Below are 24,965 nucleotides of genomic sequence, written 5' to 3'. Positions count from 1 at the left end.
GAGATTCCTGCAGCGCACTTTCAGAGTTTCTCTGAAACCGTCCACCTTCCCCAGCTCCACCTGTATAGATCTGCTACGGGGTTATTTTATATGCTATTTGTGCAGCAGCAGCATGTCTTAAATAATCACGGCACCGTATCGCCATATGCATTGGCAGTAGCAAGTTCCTGTACTTGCTTGCAGCAGCAGCAATAATCTACAACTACAGCAATAACCAACAGCAGCAGCAATTCAGCAGCAGCGTAGCAGATCTATTCCACCAAGACCAAATGCATTAACATTGTCATATCCATCACCATGTTAAAATGTTCCGAGAGTTGTCATGATTGAACTACTTTTTTTTGCTGTTTTTTAATGTCTGATTTGTTATCACTTGTTTATCACACTCTGATTTGTTTTCCCCCCACACTGAAACAAAAATGGAGTAGAATTTTCTTTAAAACAATCAATTTTCAATTTTCAGAGATTGCTAGTAAACTTGACAAATAATTTCAAAGAAACGACAAGAATTAAACATGAAATTCTCGAATAGAAATACTGAAGTGGTATTTTGTAGACTTTGACCAGTGAGATGCTGACTGATGTTCTTCATCTGTTCACGTCTTACCTTCCCAGTGGATTTGACTCCTTTAAAGATGCAGAGGTAGACGAGGATCCAGGCCAGCAGCAGCAAGAGGAAGAGCTCCCACCTCAAGCTGCCCGTCTCCTCCACACCACTGGTCCTCTCCAGCACCTTATAACTAACACAGCCGACACATCCACTGCGGTCAATACGACAAACTTCATTAACAAATCAAAACTTAAAGCTACACTATGTAACTAGTTACTTGCGGAGGAACATTGTTTCGGTCATTGCGTGAGTAGTGCTTCGGCTCCACTATTCTGCGCGGATGAATCTGAAGTCTTGTGCGACATCAAAACTCTCGAAATAAAGACGAATATCTTAAAAATGTTTTATGTTATGACCAGGTAAGTAGCTTATATGCCGCTGTTGTTTTGACTTGTTGAAACCAATTGTTTTAAAATAACGTTAGAAAAGTCTGGCAACGCTGGCTTTAAACATAACCAAGGAGTAACTGACTTGGAGATTGGCAACATTGTTTTGTGAAAATAGTCCATGCATCCAATATGCTAACTATGTTGATGCGTGTTTTATTACGTGCGCTTCCCCGTCTAGGTTCGAGGTTCATTTGTTGTAACTTCAAGCTACTATAGTCGCCTGCCCTTCTTTCCTTTATTTACGGATGTGACATAAACACACACGGATGAATGACGTATGTATGCGGTTTCCCGGGAAATCCGTCCCGACAGCTCTAAAACATAAGTATAAGCTTACTATATTAATTTAGGGTAAGGCCAAGTACGTTTTGGAAGATGGTGTTACCCCAGCTAACAGGGAATGTTCTCAGAACTTTGGCTAACATTCTGTCAAGATTTCTTTCAAAATTATGAATAAACATTCTTCCAAGTAATGTTAATAGAACGCTGAAGTTATCTCGTCTTTAATAACATTCTCAAAATGTTAGCACTAAAACACTGTTGTCGTTCATGGAGCCTTTTTCTGAATATTTTAGTACAAATGGAATGTTCCCTTAAAATGTTCACATAACCAATAAAACGTTTTTTAAACATTCAAAACACTGGACATTTTAAAGTGGTCATATGATGTTGCTAAAAAGAACATTCTCTTTGGATTTGAGACTTTAGTCTTTGCAACTTTACAGATCTTCTTTATGCACCAAGAGCTTGTAACACTTCAAAGAGAAAGGACAAATTGAAATCGCATCATATGACCCCTTTAAATGTTCAGAGAACATTCAGAGATAACATTTAGATAACTTAATGGGAACATTAGCAAAACGTTCTTGGAACATACTTTTGTTAGCTGGCATGATGTACTCGCTCATTATTTAAATGTTAATTTCGAACAGAAAAAAAGTTACACAGTGTAGCTTTAACAAGAAAAGCGTATGAACACACTTGAAGAACTGCTGGCTGGCGGTGGAGGACGAGGAGCTGTTGGTCACACGGTCGGTGCAGTTGGCCGTGTTCCATGTGTTGTTGCAGTTTTCCCAGAGCAGCTCGCTCCGAAAAGAGCTGAACATGTAGTACAGCGCCCATGTGATAATGACATTATAGTATGTGCACATGATGAAAGAGATGGCCACCGTTGCCATGCCAACACCTGGATAGATTTATTACAGGTTACTGACCTTTAGCCAGACGCTGAGTCCGTAATATATTTACATTTACATTTAATCATTTAGCAGACGCTTTAATCCAAAGCAGCTTACAAATGAGGAGAACAATAGAAGCAATCAGACCAACAAGAGAGCAACAGTATACAAGTGCTGTGACAAGTCGCAGTTAGTCTAGCACAGTACACATAGCAAGGTGTTTTTTTTATTTTAAATTAATAAGAGCGAATAGAATAGAATAGTAATATATTCCCATATCATCTAATCATTATCAGCGACAATGATATTGCATCTATATGGATCTGAAAGTCTGTATACAGCATTAAACTTGAAATTATCTGTGCTCTCTAACCTTTCAGCAGGGGACAGGCTTTGGTCAGGGCCAGGACGGGGCCCCTCCTCAGATACTGGCCCAGCGTCAGCTCCATGTGCAGCAGCGGGATCCCCAGCACCACCAGCATCAGCAGGTAAGGTACCAGGAACGCACCTGAGGATGACAATAAACACATCAACATTTAACTGAGAGATGCACAGATGACCACACCTGCTTCCAGTTTGGAAAATAAGTGTGTTCATTCAATTTCACTTGATGTATGATATACCGCACATTCCTTTATACTATAATTAAACCAGGAAACAGGAAATAATCATATGACATCTAAATAATATATTTAAAAATCCTGAATTTTTAAATGTAAATCGTGCATTTAAAAGTGTAAATACAAATATATAGTAATAATTTTGAATATAGAAATGTAAATTGTGAAAATATACTGTAAATGTAAATCAGAATATATAGTTGTAACTCTTGAATATATAAATGTTAATCTAAATGTATAGTTACAATTATGAAAATATAAATGTAAATTGTAAATATATAAATCTAAATCCAAATTTATAGTTGTAACTAAGTATGTAAAGGTAAATCCGAATATGTTTTTCTGTCAATATGGGGTGCTGTGTGTACATTAATGAGGAAAAAAAATTAACTTAAATGATTTTAGCAAATGGCTGCAATATAACAAAGAGTGAAAAATTTAAGGGGGTCTGAATACTTTCCGTACCCACTGTATATATGTAAATGTTAATTATGGATGTAAGTTATACTCATTATAACTCATGATTATAGGAATGTAAATTGTGATTTTAAAAATGTAAATACAAAAATATAGTTATATCTCTGAATGCATGCAATATGCATGTAAATCTGAATATATACATGTAAACGGAATATAGTTATAATTCTGAATATATAAATGGAAATTGTGATTATATAAATGTAAATCTATATATAATTATAACTAAATATAAAAATGTAAATCAGAATATATAGTTAAAATTCTGAATACATAAATGAAAATTATGAATATTTTATAACTGATTATGTAAATGTAAATAGTGAATTAAAAAATTAAAATACAAATACACTATTATAACTCTGAATATACAGATGCAAAACTGAATACATTAGTGTCGCAATATGTATATTTCTAATGTACTTAAATGGAAAGTTTGAATATATAAATGTAAACCTGAATATATGGTTATAATTCTGAATGTATAAGTGTAAATGGTAAATATATAAATGTAAATCTGAATATGTGATCTGAGATGGACTGCAGAGTCATGGTTGATCTTACGCACTGTTACAGTTACAGATAAACTCATTTATCCACTGTCATTCACGTGTGGACATATGATCTAACTTTTACAGTCTGAAAGGTAAAGGTGAAATTGTTAAATAACAACAGAAGATAACAGACTCAAATTCATATGCATGCATGCATAATGCCAGTTTTCACAGCAAAAGTCCAATGAAAGTTGTAATACAATGGCACATGAGTCATGGGAGAAAAACATCTTTAAACCAGATTCATAGCATTAGTTAGCATTAGTCGGGAACATTAGTTAACCAGTCTGTGTCTTACCTCCACCGCTCCTGTAGCACAGGTACGGGAACCTCCAGATATTCCCCAAGCCCACAGCGCAGCCGATCCCAGCCAGAGTGAACTCTATCTGCCTGCTCCATGTGGGTCTGCCGGCCTCCTCTTCCTCCGCCATGCTTCTTCAGAGAGACTGAGTGGTGTGAAAGCAAACTGAGATTACGAGAGTAAGTGGTGTTGGTGGTGTAATGATTGTTCAGGAGCTGTAATGATTAGCTGGCAGGCGTGGGACAGGCAAACTTCTGTTGATGCCGTTTACTGCTTTTTCGGGTAATTACCAGAATTAGGGTAACCAGTCAAAATAAAAGATTATAGTTAGATTTATTTCAAATACGTAGAGTGCATATTTCAACAAGGCATTTTAGTACAAATGCACATTCAACTTCAGCTTTGAAAACACAGTATGACAATGAACTTAAACTGAAATGAAAGTGAAAGTTTTGCTCATCCAAACATGACATATTTAACAAGTACAAAGGTTTAAGGCAACTTTTAAAGTTTTGTCAACATGTATTTTCCCAACTAAAACTATTTTATTTTAATTTAATTTAAATAAAATTAATGTTAATTTAAAATATGGGAAATCTTCAGTAAATGTTTTTAGCTAGTTGCCAAGGCAACAGCTTTTAATTTAGTTTAATTCTAAAATTAATAAATCTAAAACTGAAAATAACTCAAATTGAAAAAAAAAATCTAAATAGACATAAAAAACTAAATAAAAAAAACACACAAAAGGACGAAAACCAAAATAATAAGAACAAATTCACTATATAATGAAAAATCTAAAAATAAAAACGAATTAAGCTTATGTTGATACTGTTTACTGCATTTGACATAATGAATTTTCCCAACCAAATCTATCACATTCACTTAAATAAAATAAATGCTAAATGTAATTAAAACATTAAAAAAAATTCAAATTCAAGTTGAAGTACTAAAAGGACTAAAACTAAAATAAAAATAATAAAAACGAAATAGACGTATTGTTTTTTTTTTCATATTTTATATATTAAAAACAGTAAAGCTGGCAAAAAATTAAACTAAAATTAAAACATATTTAAAATGTAAATGAATACTATATTACTAATGATACTAAAATATATATTTTTTTTATTTTCCCACAAGGAATTTATCAGGAACTGGTGACATTAGTAATAATAGTTTCAGCTATACATGACTGTATATTTAGGTTTGGCGTTAAAACCCATATTTCTTGACCTCTAATATAAATGCTGGGAACCATCAGAGCATCTCCAGTGGACCGTAGGTTTCCTGAGATTGGGCCCTACAGGAACAGACAGAAAGCAGCCAACTACTGGTGAAATATTTTTATTTCTATTAAAAAGGTTAAAAAAAAACACAGGTTTTGAAGGGTCTTACACAGTGTGATGCAACTAACCACTCTAAAAGAGATTTAATCTTCCTTGTCATTTTGACCAAACTTCATCACAGACATGTTGAGTTTCAGAATTGCACTCTGCATATAAATCTCATTTTGACAGAGCAGTGGTTGTCATTCAGTTTCCCAGTAGCTGTTATCTGCCCACAGTCCTCTCCTCCCTCTCCCATATTATGTTCTGTCCAGTCATCCGGCTGCCCAGGATTCCAGCGTCTGCCAACAAATATTGCACTATTACATCTGCGTGCATATAGAGCACCTTTCTGGCATCCCATCTAAAGTTCAGTTTATGTTATGCATTTAATCCCAACACTACCAGCAACAATTTAAACAACTGAAATATTTGTTTAATGCAAGATGCATTTACTTGACAAATACATTGTCTTGATGTAGCTGCTTTCTTTCCTATTCATAACTGCAATCATTGAGAAGAAAAACAACAACAACCACAAATGCCAAATATTAAAGAACACATCCTGTGAAATGGAAATTGAAAACTATGTGACCATTATATTAGGCCATACTTATGAATAGAATAAACATGTAAATGTAGCGCCATCCTAAGGCCAAAATGTGTACATAACCTCATGGAGGAATAAATACGCTTGTGGTCAAAAGTTTGGAATAATTGAGATTTTTGTTTCTGAAAGAAGTCTCATCTACTCACCGTCAAAAATACAGTAAAAAAGAGCAACATTGTGAAATATTATTATTTCAAATAACTGTTTTCTGTTTGAATATTTTGTAAAGCATATTATTTCTGTGATCAAAGCTGAATTTTCAGCATCATTACTCCAGTCTTCAGTGTCACATGATCCTTCAGAAATCATTCTAATATGCTGATTTTTATTCATGATTCTTTGATTAATAAAAGGTTAAAAAATAATAGCATTTATTTGAAACAGGATCTTTTGTAACATTATAAATGACATTACTGTCAATTCTGATCAATTTAATGCATCCTTGCTGAATAAAAGTATTAGTATTACTATTTTTAAGCTACCCCAAAATTTTGGGGTAACAGCTTTCACAAAAAATATCGGGCAGCACAGCTGTTTTCAGCATTGATAATAATAATCAGAAATGTTTCTTGAGCAGCAAATCAGCATATTAGAATGATTTCTGAAGATCATGTGACACTGAAGACTGGAGTAATGATGCTGAAAATTCAGCTGTGCATCACAGAAATACATTACATTTTATAGTATGCTATTATTGTAATAATGTCACAATATTAATGTTTTTACTGTATTTTTGATCAAATAAATGCATCCTCAGTGAACATGAGAGACTTCTTTTAAAAACATTAACATTGACAGCCAGTGCATATTATTCAAAGGTAAATTATTATAGTGCATGTTTGCTCAGAAATGCGAGTTGTTGTGAATCACGCGTGTTCGTTTATAATAAATCAGCTCACTCTTTATTCATGGTGTAAGGAGTTTCATCCGCCCATCTCCACTGGCCTGTGGTCTGATCCGTTAGACCCACCCAGTAGCTTGTGGGTATGGTTTGATTGTTCAGAAAGGCCTAGGGGGGGAAATAAGAAATGAGAAAGAGGGAAAAATATGAAAAGCAAATATTATATTATGTGTGTGAATATTACACACCCACTCCTCATCGTCCTCTTGTATTTTCAGGAGTAGCGCGCCCTGCGCTTTGCAGTAATCTCGGGCCCCAGACCAGTTGAGTTGATCACTAGAGAACAAGAAACAGCTGCTTTTGTACAAGATCCAGCCACATTTACAGTTGGCCACAGAGACGTCTGTGTCGGAGAGAGAGAAAACATGCCAAATGTGAGAGGTACGAAAGAAAGGAGAGAATATACACTGTAAAAAATGATTGATAAATCACGGCAACATATGCTTTTTCATTACTTTAACTCATCCATATCATTTTAACATTATTTTTTAAGTTATATGAGATTTTATTTTATGTCAGTTTAATATTATTTAAATGAACTGGAAAAAAATAAATGACAGCCAATTTGATTATACTTAAAGTTTTTAAGTTAAAGTAAGTGAAAGCACATGTAATCATGTCAATTAGTGCTAAATACCTGCTTTTTTAGCGCTCGTATTAGTTATCAGCCCCTTCAGAGCGTTCATGACTCTTTCCTCTGATTGAACACAACAAGAAAACACATCAGTCAGGCAGTGTCCTGTGAATTCAATTTCAATCTAATTAATTCAATGTAAAAAATAATTTCAGCCTTAAAGCAGCACTATGTAACTTTTGGCGCTCTAGCGGTTAATAAACAGAACTGCACACATCCCGCGGAAGAACATTCCAACCGGAGCTACTTCTCTAAGTTTATGTCTATGGCGATTCACGCAGGTATGTGTTACTCTGCAGCGGTGTCGCGATTCGTCGATTTTATTTGACTCGACTTCATTTTGTATTCAACTAATAATGAATTTAAAGACATACCGTATTCAATAGATTCAACTGCAATAATATTGAAATAGTGAGTGCATGTCGGGATAATGGCCTGTTTTGGTTTTATTTCCTATGTATGTTTCCTTGGTTCCCGTTTTCCCCTCTAGTTAGTTTCTGTGGTTTGCACTCACCAGAGGTTTGTTGTTTTGAGGAAATAGATGCGACAGAAGAAGTGAGATCTGACACTGAACTCTTCAGGTCACTCAATGAGCTCTTCAGAGACTCTTTAACACAAGACAAAAGCCCTAAATGTGATTTATGAGACAGGCTTGTAGGCAATGCAGTTAATAGTAGTTAACATGAACTAACAATTAAAAATGCATAAGGCATGTATTCATCTTAATGTCAACATTTACTAATGCATTATTAATATCAAAAGTTGTATCTTTTAATATTATTTAAGGAACCAGAGCTAACACGAACTAACAAATGAAAAGGTATATTTTTATTAACTCATGTTAACTAATGACTAATGCATTAATGAACAATAACTAATGGGACCTTATTGTAAACTGTTATTGAATTATATTATGCAAGTCTAACACAAACATTTATGTATTCATGCTTCTGTAAATATTAGCTGTATGATTTTATGTTTCTGTCTCACCCAAGTCACGCTGTTTGTTTTGTTGATCAGACTGTACAGACGACTTCAAACTGTCCAGTGATCTTTCTGTTTCCGTCTGTTTCTGTTCCTGCTTTTTAACTGGGAGAAAAAAAGGATGCAGTTAAACAAATGATGTCCTTCAATACACAGATAATATGAACAATGTGAAAATATGAAAATATTTCCACACCTGCATCATTTAGTGTAGATGTCAGTGCTGATACTGTAAAATTCAAACTGTTCATCGAGCTTTTCACATCCTGCTGTTGCACTGTGGAAAAGAAGTGTGTGGACCGATGTTGCATTTAGATGTTGAATGTAGTAGATTGTATAATGCTATTACCATGACTCTTTTTAAAGGGATAGTTCACCCAAAAATGAAAATTTGCTGTAAATGTCCTGACCCTCAGGCCATCTAAGATGTAGATGAGTTTGTTTCTTCATCAGAACAGATTTGGAGAAATGTAGCATTGCATCACTTGCTCAGCAATGGATCCTCTGCAGTGAATGGGTGCCGTCAGAATGAGAGTCCAAACAGCTGATAAAAACATCACAATAATCCACAAGTAATCCACACCACTCCAGTCCATCAATTAACGTCTTCTGAAGTGAAAAGCTGCATGTTTGTGAGAAACAAATCCATCATTAAGACGTTTTTAACTTCAAACCATTGCCTCTTTGTAAAATACAAGTCCATAATCCATAATAACTCTTCCTCCAGTGAAAAAGTCCATCTCCTGTTGTCTCTCACATCAAAATCCTCCAACATATATTTTTAACAGTTTTAGACTGTTTATGCTTGTAAACGGTGCTTGATCTGTGCATATTTCTGGATAGAAAGCAATATTATAGATAGAGGACTCGTATTTTGACTAAAAGCGACAGTTTAAAGTCAAATAAATGTTCAGCAAATTTTCATTTTTGGGTGAACTATTCCTTTAAGACTTGTTTCATTCAAACAGAACTATTGAAGCATGTCTTATGAAATATATCGACTAAATACTTTCACTTTGATGTCCTCTGGAGGGGTTCGAACCACCTCACTCTATAATTCACACCCTGATTGTAGAGTTAATGGAATCGAGTGCTGTATTGCGCATATAATGTAAGGTTTACTCACTGTTGACTGATAGTTGAGAAGAAATAGATGCGACAGAAGAAGTGAGATCTGAAACTGAACTCTTCAGGTCCCTCAGTGAGCTCGACAGAGACTCTTCAACACGAGACAAAAGCCGTAAATTAGACAGTATCAGCAAGGTCACTGTGCGCATAGGAGTTTATAGTGATTTTTCTTTTCACTAGGAGCAATTATAGAAGTGCATAATACAATTATTATATGACATTCTATTATTCTGTGCAGATTTCTATGTATTAATGCTTCTATCTCAATAGCTCATAATAATGCTTTTACCGAAGTCACGTTGTTTGTTTTGTAAATCAGACTCTATAGATGCCTTCAAACTGTCCAGTGATCTTTCTGTTTCATTCTGTTTCTGGTCCTGCTTGTTAACTGGGAGGGAAAAAGCACTGCAGTTTAAAAATCCACAGATAATAATATTTATGTGATGTTATTGAAAGATCTCCACACCTGCATCATTCAGCTGCGCCGTCAGCGCTGACACTGCAGAACTCAAACTGTTCATCAAACTCTTTATGTCACTTTGCGACACATCCTGCACTGTGAACAAGAAGTTTGTGGGAAGATGTTGCATTTACTGGACTGTTATGGAATCGAGTGCTGTATTGCACGTGTAATGTAAGGTTTTACTCACTGCTGACGGATAGTCGAGAAGAAATAGATGCGACAGAAGAAGTGAGATCTGAAACTGAACTCTTCAAGTCCCTCAGTGAGCTCGACAGAGACTCTTCAACACGGTAAATGTGACCCTGGAGCACAAAAGCAGTCTTAAGTCGCTGGGGTATATTTGTAGCAACAGCCAAAAATACATCGTATGGGTCAAAATGATCGTTTTTTCTTTTATGCCAAAAATCATTAGGACATTAAGTAAAGTAAGTACATATTTTGTAAATTTCCTACTGTAAATATATCAAAACTTCATTTTTGATTAGTAATATGCATTGCTAAGAACTTCATTTGGACAACTTTAAAGATGATTTTCTCAATATTTAGATTTTTTTGCACCCTCAGATTCCAGATTTTCAAATAGTTGTATCTCGACCAAATATTGTCCGATCCTAACAAACCATACATCAATGGAAAGCTTATTTATTCAGCTTTCAGACGATGTATAAATCTCAATTTCGAAAAATTGACCCTTATGACTGGTTTTGTGGTCCAGGGTCACAAATATTGATATTTGCTAAGATTAATAAATGCTTTTGAAGTATTGTTCATTGTTAGTTCATGTAATTAAGTAATGTAAAAAATTAAAATGACCAAATTCCCTTTATACTTTTTGCACTTACTTCTCTGAAATTAAATATGAATATTTTTCACATTTTTATCATTCCTTGAAATTGAAATTCCTTGGAATTATATTCACACATGTCTCTAATAAGATAATAATGCTGAGATTTGAATGCGGCCCAATTTAGGATTTAGCTTTCTGAGTTCACATGCTTCCAGATGAATTATATGTTCACTTTAGATATTTTTATGACTTATTACTTTCCTTAAGTTTGCTGGGTGCAGAAATAATAATAATAAAAAAAAATAATAGAACATGTATATTCATTTTAGGTTTCTGTCTTACCAAAGTCACACTGTTTCTTTTGTTGATCAGACTGTAGAGAAGTAACAGATGAGCTCAAACTGTCTAATAATATTTTTGTTTCAGTCTGTTTCTGGTCCTGCTTGCCAACTATGAAAGGGGAAAAAAATCATATTAGATTGATAAACAATGAAGAATATATATGTTCAAAGAGATTGCTCTTAAAATGATTTCTTGTGGTTGTCTCATTTCCTTGAAATGAAAAGATTTGCAGACCTGCGTCATTTAGTTTGGATGTCAGCGCTGATACTGCAGAACTCAAACCGAGCATCAAACTCTTCACTTCAGTGTATAACACATCCTGACGCTCTGTGAAGAAATGATTTATTTAGACAGCTCATATTCATGTGTTGGTTTTGGAAGATTTAAAGGTACATAATCACCCAGCTTTTGTAGGTTTTCCTACAAAAATGATTGAACTCAATGAAGAGGCAAGATTGATCATCAAGGCTCAATATTGGACTTTTCTTGCACTTCTTATGTTGTATAAAGTGATAGAGACATTAATATAATTTTTTTTTTCTGAAGTTAAGGACCACAAATGGGCAAAGACAAGAAACTAATCACTAGTCACTGCTTGATCTGAAGATATGCATGTTCAAATATGAGTATGTAGTGCTTAGAAAAAAAGGGATCTAAGGAATACTTCACCCAAAAATGAAAGATGTAGATAAGTTTCTGAACAGATTTGGAGAAATTTAGCATTACATCACTTGTTTGGACTCTCATTCTGACGGCACCCATTCACTGCAGAGGATCCATTGGTGAGCAAGTGATGCAATGCTGAATCTCTTAAATCTGCATCTTGGATGACCTGAGGATGAGTATGTTTTCAGCTAATTATCATTTTTGTGTGAAGTATTGTTTTAGGTGTTCACCTGTGTTCTGAAGATCAGGTTTGACTGAAGTTAGATTTAAACTCTGACTGTTCATCCAACTCTCCAGCATCGAGAATTTTCTTTGTTGATGCGAAACTGTGAGTGAAAACAAAGATTTTGTCTAATCAGCTTAATATAAAGGCAGTATGTATACCAGCATACCATTACCGTTATGTATAAATACTCTGCAAATACTTTATTCAATTACAGTTTCCAGTTTCCTTTTTTTGCATTACAGCTCACTTTCTGAAATATTTATAGCATGACACATAAAGATTGTATGTTGTTTAATCCACTCACAGATGACGAAAGTCATGGTCATGAAAACAATCATGCAAACTCCTAGAATTAGGAGGATGCCAGTTTGTCTGTTACATCGATCTGCAAAAAACAACACACCACGAGAAATGTACAATTCTTTCACTAGAAAATGTGACATTTGTGCCAAATTTTTGTGCCAAATTTGCATCAGCCTTTAAAGTAATATACTCATGTGCAATATGATCAGGAATGTTTATTAACATGACTATTATTGCAAATATATAATGTTTGACATAAGGAAATTTAATTAAATACGTGCCTGCTTGATGAGTATACAAATACAATTGAATTGACTTTACATTACATTAGTCATTAATTAGCATTATGTTCAGATCAGTAGTTTATTTACATTCAAATATAAATAAAGTTTCTTAATAATTGTAACTATTTCAATGTTTATTATTTTGTTAAGCATTATATAATGCATTTTTATTTTTTATTAATGAAGTGATTATAAAGTGTTCACAGACATAACACTGCAAAAATGATGTCCTTTCTCAGTATTTTTGTCTTGTTTTCCAGTAAAAATATATTAACATTTTTAAATCAAGATTTATTAAGCAAAATGACTTAAGATATTAAGTCTTTTAAAAAAAAAAAAAAAAAAAAATTATTAAAATGAGTTTATACTTAAAATAAGAAAAAATATCTGCCAGTGGGGTAAAAGAAATAAACTTAATTTAAATGGAAAACAAGTTTATTTTTCTTACCCCCATTGATAGATCTTATTTTAAACAAAGTCACTTAATTTTTATGCACTTTTCAGAAAACAAGACTTGTTCTCTTATGTAATTTTACTTCTAAGTAAATATCTAGATCTAAGAATGTATCGATATTTGTTCCGGAAAACTAACTAAATCTCTCTTTCTCTCATATATATAACACAAAAACGTAGATTCATTCCGAACCAAATACAGTTTAGTTTCATAAATCTAGCAAACCTTTGCGAAATGTCGTCCTCTTTTCATATTCCATGTCCATTTTCATGATTTCTTCAGAACTATCATTTTTCTGATATAGCATCATGACAACAGCTCTTGCAGTTACTTGCTTCCTATAGTGAGGATCCAAAACGCCTCCCTTATTAATAGTCCTTTTCGAAACAACGCCACTGGAATGACCATATGACAGGGTATTTTTGTGCATTGTATATAACAGCACTTTCAGTTCCTCATTACAAGGAGCAATGCAAGGCACTTCACCTCAGATGGGGGTCCTGTAACAAAGCCATTCTGGATAAATGCATCAGCTAAACGACTGCTTGCTCAGTGTTTTCATCTTTTTTTCACTCAAGGGCACTATGGTTTGTTTGCCTCTTGTTTGTTCCCAGTTTGCTAGACCACCTCAGTTCTAATTTATTCAGTTGAGTGACACAACTTCATAATAGCTAACACACAACTAACCTTTTTAACATTTAACATAAGTTTTCCCATACAGCCAAAAAAAATATTTTTTTTCTGGCAAAACATATTTTAAATATATGTTGTAAACAATGAAGCTCAATGAAATATATTTTTGAAGTTGAAAATATATTTAGCTTCAACCTTCACATACCAAAATATATTTCAAAATGAAAAGAAAATATTTCTTACAGTAGCCTACAAATATGGATGGAATAGCCTATCAAAGCTTTATAATGACTTAAAAATAACTTAATTATTATTTTTTTTATTTAGTTTTACATAAAGTATGTTCCTTGCTGATTTTTTTTTTAAATCAAAATGTGGTATATGTTCTCATGTGTTACAGACAAATACAATTTGAAAATGTGACTGTAACGGACGGGCGTGACAATGGAGTTGTAGATCCAAATGCAAGCTTTATTAAAGGGGTCATATGATGCGATTTCAAGTTTTCCTTTCTCTTTGGAGTGTTACAAGCCCTTGGTGCATAAAGAAGATCTGTAAAGTTGCAAAGACTAAAGTCTCAAATCCAAAGAGATATTCTTTATAAAAGTTAAGAGTCAGCCACGCCTACCTAATAGAGGACCTTACAGTATTTACAGTATTTGAAAAATAATGTGTTTTTTGAACATTAAAGCATGTCAACATATTCTGTTACACCAAATACACCAAATAATGATCTTTAAAATAGCATCATATGACCCCTTTAAAACAGGCAAGTTCAAACACCAGCAAACTATATCCAGGGCAAGGCAAAGTCTGAGATGGAGTGCCCTCTAGAGGAGCTCATGGGCACCTCAACTGGAGATCGTGACCGTGACCTATGTGAATTTATTTCTTAGACTGAAATATTTGGAGGACAAAATATATTTTTTAAATTATATATATTTTTTAAAATGCCAAGAAATATACTGGTAAATAATACATGTTTTTTGCCATATGGTTGTATTTGTCCTAGCTATTACATCTATGTAGCCTACACTGTTTTATTAAGTTATTTTTTGGAATTTGTCAAATGTCAAAATCAACATTTTAGTGCAGAAAGAGCTCTGTTTTCGATTAAAACAGTTTGTTTATTTTAAAGCGTGTGCACCATCGAAAACTCAATACAGTCAAAACAAAGCCTATTTACACTGCGCTTTCAGAATTTTCTTTATTCAGTTTTGCATTTCGCATATATACTTCATTTTGGTAGAGCAGTGGGCATCATTAAGCATCCCATCATATGCAGCAATTTGCCCACAGTCCTCTCCTCCTTCCCCCAGGCCGTGTTCGGTCCAGTCATCTGGCTGCCCAGGGCTCCAGTGTCTGCAAAAATAAAAACTAAAATCTGTTGCATATTCATTTATAGTTTGTTTATTATGCTAGCAGTGTTTCCCACAGGATTCTGCGAGTCTATGGTGGGAGGACCTCTGTCAAGAAAATGTTGTAGATTTTAAAGTTAAGAGCATCAATCCGGTGCACGTTCAAAAAAAAAAAAAAGAGCTTCAAACAAATGTTCAGTGTGAAAATTCTTTGCATTGACTTTTACCTTGACTGAAACCTCTTTTTAGTTGTGATAAAGTGTGTCAGTCTACATTACATTCACACTGTTGTTTTAAGAAGGCAAACAATTAAAATATAATAATATTTTAATGTGTTTATTTGTTTATGTACAGAACTTTGGCAGACACTAGTTGTTTTTAAATGTGCTATATAAATAAATTGACTTTGACCTTAATAATTATACTTTTATATTATTATTATTATTATTATTATTATACCTTACACAAGTAGTAGGCTATGTATTGTAAAACAAATGCAATGTAAATTAAAAATGAGTATTTCATAAGTATATTGTTTTACTTGCAGTAGGCCTGTCACGATAACTACTTTTTGTTGGGTGATATATTGCCCCAGAAATAATCGAGATAAAAAATATTATTGTCATTTTAAAGGGATACTCCACCCCAAAATGACAATTTTGTCATTAGTCACTTACCCCCATGTCGTTCCAAACCCGTAAAAGCTTCGTTCGTCTTCGGAACACAATTTAAGATATTTTGGATGAAAACCGGGAGACTTGTGACTCCCATTGACTGCCAAGTAAATTACACTGTCAAGGTCCAGAAAAGTATGAAAGACATCGTCAGAATAGTCCATCTGCCATCAGTGGTTCAACCGTAACGCTATGAAGCGACGAGAAAACTTTTTGTATGCGAAGAAAACAAAAATAACGACTTTATTCAACAATTCGTCTCTTTTCATCTCAACAATTTGTCTCTCCGCATCACCGTAGCGCCATTTTGGAGAATAATAGTTATTTTTGTTTTCTTCGCATACAAAAAGTATTCTCGTCGCTTCATAACGTTACGGTTGAACCACTGATGGCAGATGGACTATTCTGACAATGTCTTTCATACTTTTCTGGACCCTGACAGTGTATTTACTTGGCAGTCAATGGGACAGCCACAAGCCTCCCGGTTTTCATCCAAAATATCTAAAATTGTGTTCCGAAGACGAACAAAGCTTTTACGGGTTTGGAACGACATGGGGGTAAGTGATTAATGACAAAATTTTCATTTTGGGGTGGAGTATCCCTTTAAGACCACTTTATGCCACTGACTATATAATGATAATATTTCAGCAGTACCGATCAACACTAGTCAGTGTAGTTACATTGTTACGCCAGTAGGTGGCGGAAAGCAAAAGTCCTCATTAAACCCTTCAGTCAACGCTGAAGCTGACCTTTCACCTCATAAAAAAAACAATGCTGTTGATTCCATGCATTGAACAGCACTGACGCCAGCCATGGGAAATCCCCTTAAACCCTGAAAGGATGCTACGACAAAGATATTCAGGATCCTGCATCCTGGCCAAATTCTCCCATTGGCCTCTGTCCATCATCATGGCCTCCTAATCATCCCATATACTGATCGGCTTCTTAAAATATTTTTGGTTCATTATGAAACTGTGGTGGGACAGATTAGACTATGGCGGGCCACCAAAATCTAGATAATAAATAGTAAACACTTAGTATATGGTAGTATATGATCATGGATCATGTCGATCTGTTTATATTTGGTCATGAATGTGAGTTCTCAATAATCAGACTCAATTATCCAGAACCGAAATATCCAGTTCTCTCTATATTCAACTCACTCTCTATTCATGGTGTAAGGAGTGTCATCCGCCCATCTCCACTGGCCTGTGTTCTGGTCCGTTAGACCCACCCAGTAGTCATGTGGTTTGGCAAAATTGGTAACAAATTGCTAGAAAGGGAGATAAAAGTTGTTAAGAATCTCTGAAAGACTGAATGGAAAGTTTTAAGGGAAAAGTGTGTGTTTGTGTCTGTTACGCACCCACTCCTTCTCAGAGCCAGCTTCTATTTTTAGGAGTAACGCGCCCTTCTCTTCACAGTAATCCTTTGCTTTGGTCCAGTTCATTGTGTCATGTGAGAACAGGTAACAGCTGTTTCTGAACGGGATCCAATCAGGTTCAGTACATCCTGGTGTAAGTAAGTCTGTGTAAGCGAGAGAAACAAAGAGTGTGCGTGAAAGACATACATTATAGTTTTTTACTCAGTCATGCAATACATTTAATCAAAACATCACAGTAAAAACAAAATTGGTAACACTTTACTATAAGGTTGCATTAGTTAATGTTAGTTATTAACTAACATGAAAGAACAATGAGCAGTACATACAGTATTTATTCATCTTTGTTAATGTTGGTTAATGAAAATACAGTCGTTCATTGTTAATTCACAGTGCATCAACTAATGTGAACAAGCACAACTTTTGATTTTAATAATGCATGTAATATACATTAACTAAGATTAATAAATGCTGTAAAATTATTGTTCATTCTTAGTTCATGTTAACTAATGAACCTTTTTGTAAAGTGATACCAAAAAATTAAAAGAGGACATGACTAATTGAACAATTAATTGAAATCAACTGAATTTTCATTTTGGTGAACCTCTCCTATAAACCCTATTTGGACAGGACTAGTTTTCGCTATGAGGTGGTTTCATAAATTCTTATTTCACTGTACTGATGTTGTATGATTTTAAGTATTTTTTTGCACACCCTCAGACCTATTTTTTTATTTCTACACACATTTTTTTTTTTGTCTCGAGCAGATTAAATCAATTTAATCCTATACCCAGATAGTGCTGAATATTACTTTCCCCCCACAATGCTTCTCCTCATTTATATTGACCATCATCAAATACTGTAACTGAAGCTATCATTCTTGTTGCGCTGCCTGATGCACCTTCATTATGAACTCTCCAGGTGAAATAACAGTGGTTATTCTGCATTAAAACAGAAGCCGCTTATATTTGAGTGCAATATTGCACCTTGGGTTTAGAATGTACTCACTTGTAAATGATAGTTTATAAGAAAGAGTTTGAAGAGATGATCTCAGTAACCCTACTGAATGCTTCAGGTCCGACAGTGAGCTTGACATGTCCACTTCAGTTGAAGAAAAAAACAATATATCAGCATGATTTCCTCTCATTTAGGAAAAACGTAATTCTGTAGAATATTTAAAATTTTTAAAGGAAATGTTTAGCAACATTTGGATTTTAAATTAATATTTCTGTTCATTTGAATTAATATCATTTTAGGTCTTACTCAAGAGCCGTTGTGTGCGTGGAATAGACTGTAGAGAAACAATAGATGTTATCAAACTGTCTTCTGTCAGTTTATTCCTGAGGGCCGCTAGTGCAGAACTCAAACTGTCCATCAAACTCTTGACTTCAGTGTGTGACACATCCTGCTGGCGCTCTGTAGGAGAAAAAAGAGAGAACGTTTCATCATTAGGCCAGTTAATAAACCGCTTCAAACCCTTGAAATGTTGTTTTATGTTTGAGGATTCAAAGCTGAAAAGTACGTCCAGTGCTCACCCAGCTTTTGTAGGTTTTCTTCTTGTTTGGATGCGAGTGAACTCAGTGACGAGCCAAGAGCGGTCATCAGGGTCTCAATATTAGACAACTTCTTTATTTGCATTTCTTATGCATATAGAGTCAAAGAGACAGATAATAAGAAAACAATCAACGCTTTTTATGCACATATCATATCTTAGACTATTTTCAGGGTCAGAAGTCAAAGAGGAAAGGGATAGTTAGCCATCGTGCTCTGTTGAGATTGACTTTTCTGTCAGAGTCAGAAACTTGAATCATGCAAAAATTCATTGCATTAAATATTTTCCCCCAAACAAGCATTAGAAATGTGACATTTTTCATGGAGGAAAATCCAAAATCCAATGTGAGAACAGGTAACAGCTGTTTCTGAACGGGATCCAATCAGGTTCAGTACATCCTGGTGTAAGTAAGTCTGTGTAAGCGAGAGAAACAAAGAGTGTGCGTGAAAGACATACATTATAGTTTTTTACTCAGTCATGCAATACATTTAATCAAAACATCACAGTAAAAACTAAATTGGTAACACTTTACTATAAGGTTGCATTAGTTAATGTTAGTTATTAACTAACATGAAAGAACAATAAGCAGTACATACAGTATTTATTCATCTTTGTTAATGTTGGTTAATGAAAATACAGTCGTTCATTGTTCATTCACAGTGCATCAACTAATGTGAACAAACACAACTTTTGATTTTAATAATGCATGTAATATACATTAACTAAGATTAATAAATGCTGTAAAATTATTGTTCATTCTTAGTTCATGTTAACTAATGAACCTTTTTGTAAAGTGATACCAAAAAATTAAAAGAGGACATGACTAATTGAACAATTAATTGAAATCAACTGAATTTTCATTTTGGTGAACCTCTCCTATAAACCCTATTTGGACAGGACTAGTTTTCGCTATGAGGTGGTTTCATAAATTCTTATTTCACTGTACTGATGTTGTATGATTTTAAGTATTTTTTTGCACACCCTCAGACCTATTTTTTTATTTCTACACACATTTTTTTTTTTGTCTCGAGCAGATTAAATCAATTTAATCCTATACCCAGATAGTGCTGAATATTACTTTCCCCCCACAATGCTTCTCCTCATTTATATTGACCATCATCAAATACTGTAACTGAAGCTATCATTCTTGTTGCGCTGCCTGATGCACCTTCATTATGAACTCTCCAGGTGAAATAACAGTGGTTATTCTGCATTAAAACAGAAGCCGCTTATATTTGAGTGCAATATTGCACCTTGGGTTTAGAATGTACTCACTTGTAAATGATAGTTTATAAGAAAGAGTTTGAAGAGATGATCTCAGTAACCCTACTGAATGCTTCAGGTCCGACAGTGAGCTTGACATGTCCACTTCAGTTGAAGAAAAAAACAATATATCAGCATGATTTCCTCTCATTTAGGAAAAACGTAATTCTGTAGAATATTTAAAATTTTTAAAGGAAATGTTTAGCAACATTTGGATTTTAAATTAATATTTCTGTTCATTTGAATTAATATCATTTTAGGTCTTACTCAAGAGCCGTTGTGTGCGTGGAATAGACTGTAGAGAAACAATAGATGTTATCAAACTGTCTTCTGTCAGTTTATTCCTGAGGGCCGCTAGTGCAGAACTCAAACTGTCCATCAAACTCTTGACTTCAGTGTGTGACACATCCTGCTGGCGCTCTGAAGGAGAAAAAAGAGAGAACGTTTCATCATTAGGCCAGTTAATAAACCGCTTCAAACCCTTGAAATGTTGTTTTATGTTTGAGGATTCAAAGCTGAAAAGTACGTCCAGTGCTCACCCAGCTTTTGTAGGTTTTCTTCTTGTTTGGATGCGAGTGAACTCAGTGACGAGCCAAGAGCGGTCATCAGGGTCTCAATATTAGACAACTTCTTTATTTGCATTTCTTATGCATATAGAGTCAAAGAGACAGATAATAAGAAAACAATCAACGCTTTTTATGCACATATCATATCTTAGACTATTTTCAGGGTCAGAAGTCAAAGAGGAAAGGGATAGTTAGCCATCGTGCTCTGTTGAGATTGACTTTTCTGTCAGAGTCAGAAACTTGAATCACATCATCAAATACTGTAACTGAAGCTATCATTCTTGTTGCGCTGCCTGATGCACCTTCATTATGAACTCTCCAGGTGAAATAACAGTGGTTATTCTGCATTAAAACAGAAGCCGCTTATATTTGAGTGCAATATTGCACCTTGGGTTTAGAATGTACTCACTTGTAAATGATAGTTTATAAGAAAGAGTTTGAAGAGATGATCTCAGTAACCCTACTGAATGCTTCAGGTCCGACAGTGAGCTTGACATGTCCACTTCAGTTGAAGAAAAAAACAATATATCAGCATGATTTCCTCTCATTTAGGAAAAACGTAATTCTGTAGAATATTTAAAATTTTTAAAGGAAATGTTTAGCAACATTTGGATTTTAAATTAATATTTCTGTTCATTTGAATTAATATCATTTTAGGTCTTACTCAAGAGCCGTTGTGTGCGTGGAATAGACTGTAGAGAAACAATAGATGTTATCAAACTGTCTTCTGTCAGTTTATTCCTGAGGGCCGCTAGTGCAGAACTCAAACTGTCCATCAAACTCTTGACTTCAGTGTGTGACACATCCTGCTGGCGCTCTGAAGGAGAAAAAAGAGAGAACGTTTCATCATTAGGCCAGTTAATAAACCGCTTCAAACCCTTGAAATGTTGTTTTATGTTTGAGGATTCAAAGCTGAAAAGTACGTCCAGTGCTCACCCAGCTTTTGTAGGTTTTCTTCTTGTTTGGATGCGAGTGAACTCAGTGACGAGCCAAGAGCGGTCATCAGGGTCTCAATATTAGACAACTTCTTTATTTGCATTTCTTATGCATATAGAGACAGATAATAAGGAAACAATCAACGCTTTTTATGCACATATCATATCTTAGACTATTTTCAGGGTCAGAAGTCAAAGAGGAAAGGGATAGTTAGCCATCGTGCTCTGTTGAGATTGACTTTTCTGTCAGAGTCAGAAACTTGAATCATGCAAAAATTCATTGCATTAAATATTTTCCCCCAAACAAGCATTAGAAATGTGACATTTTTCATGGAGGAAAATCCAAAATCCAAATTTCATGATTCAAAAACACCATTTGAAAAGTGTTGTGTTGAAACTTTATGATGAATTTATGATCAAAATATTACCAAAAAAAAAAAAATCATGAATTATTATATTATACTTGCATGCAAATAATTGTTTTTAATTCAATTAAATGGTCTTGCGATCTGTCACAAAATAAAACAAGGCAAGACACCAACCTCTGGTCTCTGGGTTACTTGATCCAGACGTGTTGAAATATGAACTCAGGCTGAACACTAAGTTCTGCAGCTCAGCAGCCTTCTTTTCTAGATCACCTCCTATCAAAAGCAGTTGTTCATTAAAAGTCCGTCAGCAAAACTGATCTGTGACAATGATGATGAAGTTCTCACCCGTGTTCTGAAAATCAGATTTGACTGAGGTTAGATCAGAAGTGTGGCTTTTCATCCAACTCTCCAGCGTTGAGAACTTTCGTTCTTGATGGGAATCTTTCAACCAAAGTAAACAGATAGACAAACGGTCACATTTTCCAGCTTCTCTCCATGTGGTAATGCAAATCTCTGATTATCATTGGAGGTTATGTAAACTCGGTTAATAGCTAAGAACAAGATTCATATTACAGTTACTGGTTAATTAGTTAACTGAGCAGTTTTTAGAACACTGTAACACTCTAAATCTATTTTAAAACAAAACAATCTTTTTTTGTATGATTAAACAGCTTTATAATATATTAATAGAGAGAATATATTTAACATTTGTAATATTTAAAAAATTAATTGGTGATACTACTGGACAACTATGAAAAATGGTGAAAAAAATGTATAACACAAAATATAAATATAAAAGTTTCTTATCATAATAATATAATAATAAAAAAATAATATTATAACATAATATTTTAATCCACTCACAGATGACAGAAGTCAAGACCATGAAAATAATCATGCAGACTGTTCCCAGAAGCACAAGGATGCCAGTTTGTCTCCTGCATGGAAGACCTGCAGAGAACAAAAACATACCCTTGATTCATTTATGTTGTTCATTTCTTCTCCTCCTTTAGACTTTAATACTTTAAAAGAGTTTAGAGTAATATTACAAGCACTGTGTATAAGCAAAAGTACTAATGATACATGTATCAGCACAAAACATTAATAAGCACATGAATGTGATCAATAATTGAAGCTGATGGAAGAAAAATGTTGCTAAATGGCATTCTCGATTCCAATTACATTCCAGATATAAAAGTTGCTTTTGTAGTGATAATTAAAAAAGGTGTCAAGACATAAAAAAATGTAATTGCAGGACTTAAACTGTAAAAGTCAAATTAGTTTAATGCCTTAAGATTCAAGTTAGTTTCTCTATTTCTCAAAGAGTTTCTTTCTGTATCAAATAGAATGTGATTTTATAAATCTTTCAAACCTCTCCGAAATGATTTCTTTGGTTCACATTCCATCTCCATTTTAATGTATTCTTCAGAGCAATCCATTGCCATTTTCTGAGACGTGAAATGGTAGTAAAATAAGCAATCACTTGCTTCTTTCAATGAAAAATCGAAAGAACACCTCCCTTATATAACAATCCATTATGCAATCATGTTCCTTAAATTAAACGAAAGGTACATTCACTTCCACATTCTGATATTTAGGGAACTGGGAGGATTCTAGGTATTCTGTTACTGAGACACTGATAGGAAAATGTCTATAAAAAATTTTAACTTTTTTATTCCGTTTTCTTCATGAGAGGTAAAATGATGGTTAGGTCTACTTAACATCATGCATTAGCTAAAGATGATCTGTTAATTACAACAAAAACAAAACATAATAAATAAATAAAATAAAAAAATAAAATAAAATTCCCCCCAAAATGTGCCCCATTCCATGGATCTAGTTTGTCATTTTGATATATATATATATATATATATATACACACTACTGTGCAAAAGTCTTAGGCCACTACTATTTTTACCAACAAAAAATGGTTTTAAGTCAGTTATTTCTATCTTTTGCTTCAGTGTGTCAGTACACGGTAAACCCTAATAAGTTGAGACTACTCAAATGATTTGAGGAAAGTGATTCCCTCAGTTTAATTGAGTAATGGGAAATTGACAACTCAGTTTAATTGAGTTCACCTAATGTGGTCTTCTCATTGAATTAACTGTTTTTTTTAAGTACAGATAACTTAAAAGGCAAACAGACTAAACTCAAATGTTCCAGTTTATATATTGTTGTGTTTATTGGCTTTAAGAAATTTATAAATCATTAAAACAATTTTTTCTTCACATCAACAACTTTATTTGGGTTACACAACAAAGATGAATTTCGATGACGTATACTGACTTAACTGCATAATAACATTCAATCAAAAAAAATACAATTACAATACCTGGAGTATCAGAACAATTAAAAGCACACTGAACAACAACAGACATGTTTGTCACCTACATTAATGTATTTAACAGAAACAATGCTTTATAAGAGTAAGCTCATATTGTTAAGTCACATTTTCAACAGAAACACTTTAACAGTCACTAAAATGTGAATCTGTATGGAGCATAGAAATTTGCACAGTATTTGTGAATGGTAGTAGCTATTCAAAGTGTGCAAAAAAACATTTTTACCAAATAGGTTTGCCAAAGACTGTATTTTAGGCTGCAGGTCTTTCTGCCCCTGGGAAAGTAGAATACATTGAACACATCAAGGATCATGGCTGCGATCATCGGACATCTAGAGAAGATGAATAAACATCAACCAATTAAAATTGATTCACATGCATCCAAACGCACGTACATTTCAAAAGGTGCAAATAACAGATACATGTATTTTTTTTAAATCGGAGAACTCGTGCGCTTGTCACTGGATCTCGCAGCGCTGTTTAGTGATTGCGTGACCGCGACCGACAGTGTTGGGGAAAGTTACTTTTAAAAGTAATGCATTACAATATTGCATTACTCCCTAAAAAAGTAACTAATTACGTTACTTAGTTACTTTTTATGGAAAGTAATGCGTTACGTTACTTTCGCGTTACTTTTTAAATATGAGCAGGGCTTGATTGT

The 24,965-nt window shown here is 34.1% G+C and overlaps 2 protein-coding genes across 4 annotated transcripts in view; both read right to left on the bottom strand.

Moving 5' to 3' along the window:
• Positions 1–4,286, bottom strand: part of LOC107734371 (sodium- and chloride-dependent GABA transporter ine) — a 14,218-nt gene extending 9,932 nt beyond the window's left edge. For all 3 annotated transcript variants that reach the window (XM_016546311.1, XM_016546312.1, XM_016546313.1), the window contains exons 1-4: positions 4,127–4,286; positions 2,551–2,685; positions 1,981–2,185; positions 608–740 (exon numbers count right to left, since the gene is read on the bottom strand). In XM_016546311.1, the coding sequence (XP_016401797.1) occupies positions 608–740; positions 1,981–2,185; positions 2,551–2,685; positions 4,127–4,259 (606 nt within the window). In that variant the 5' untranslated portion in view covers positions 4,260–4,286. The remainder of the gene's footprint in view (positions 1–607; positions 741–1,980; positions 2,186–2,550; positions 2,686–4,126) is intronic.
• A 1,263-nt stretch (positions 4,287–5,549) lies between these two features.
• asgr1c.1 (asialoglycoprotein receptor 1c, tandem duplicate 1) lies at positions 5,550–23,405 on the bottom strand. Its single transcript, XM_016546314.1, has 18 exons — positions 23,333–23,405; positions 22,825–22,911; positions 22,306–22,401; positions 22,135–22,233; positions 21,594–21,698; positions 21,379–21,474; positions 11,301–11,408; positions 10,359–10,451; positions 10,175–10,264; positions 9,998–10,096; positions 9,707–9,799; positions 8,777–8,857; positions 8,587–8,685; positions 8,111–8,203; positions 7,600–7,659; positions 7,151–7,305; positions 6,961–7,070; positions 5,550–5,753 (listed from the first exon to the last, which is right to left on the bottom strand). The coding sequence occupies exons 1-18, from the start codon at positions 23,403–23,405 to the stop codon at positions 5,606–5,608; spliced, it is 1,785 nt and encodes a 594-aa protein (XP_016401800.1). The 3' UTR covers positions 5,550–5,605.
• Between the last annotated feature and the right edge of the window lie 1,560 nt (positions 23,406–24,965).

The sequence above is a fragment of the Sinocyclocheilus rhinocerous genome, unplaced genomic scaffold (genome assembly GCF_001515625.1).
Source record: "Sinocyclocheilus rhinocerous isolate Xijiao unplaced genomic scaffold, SAMN03320098_v1.1 scaffold370, whole genome shotgun sequence".
In the NCBI taxonomy this organism is placed as follows: domain Eukaryota; kingdom Metazoa; phylum Chordata; class Actinopteri; order Cypriniformes; family Cyprinidae; genus Sinocyclocheilus; species Sinocyclocheilus rhinocerous.
The sequence above is the reverse complement of the archived record's forward strand: the minus strand, read 5'-3'. Positions and strand labels throughout refer to the sequence as shown.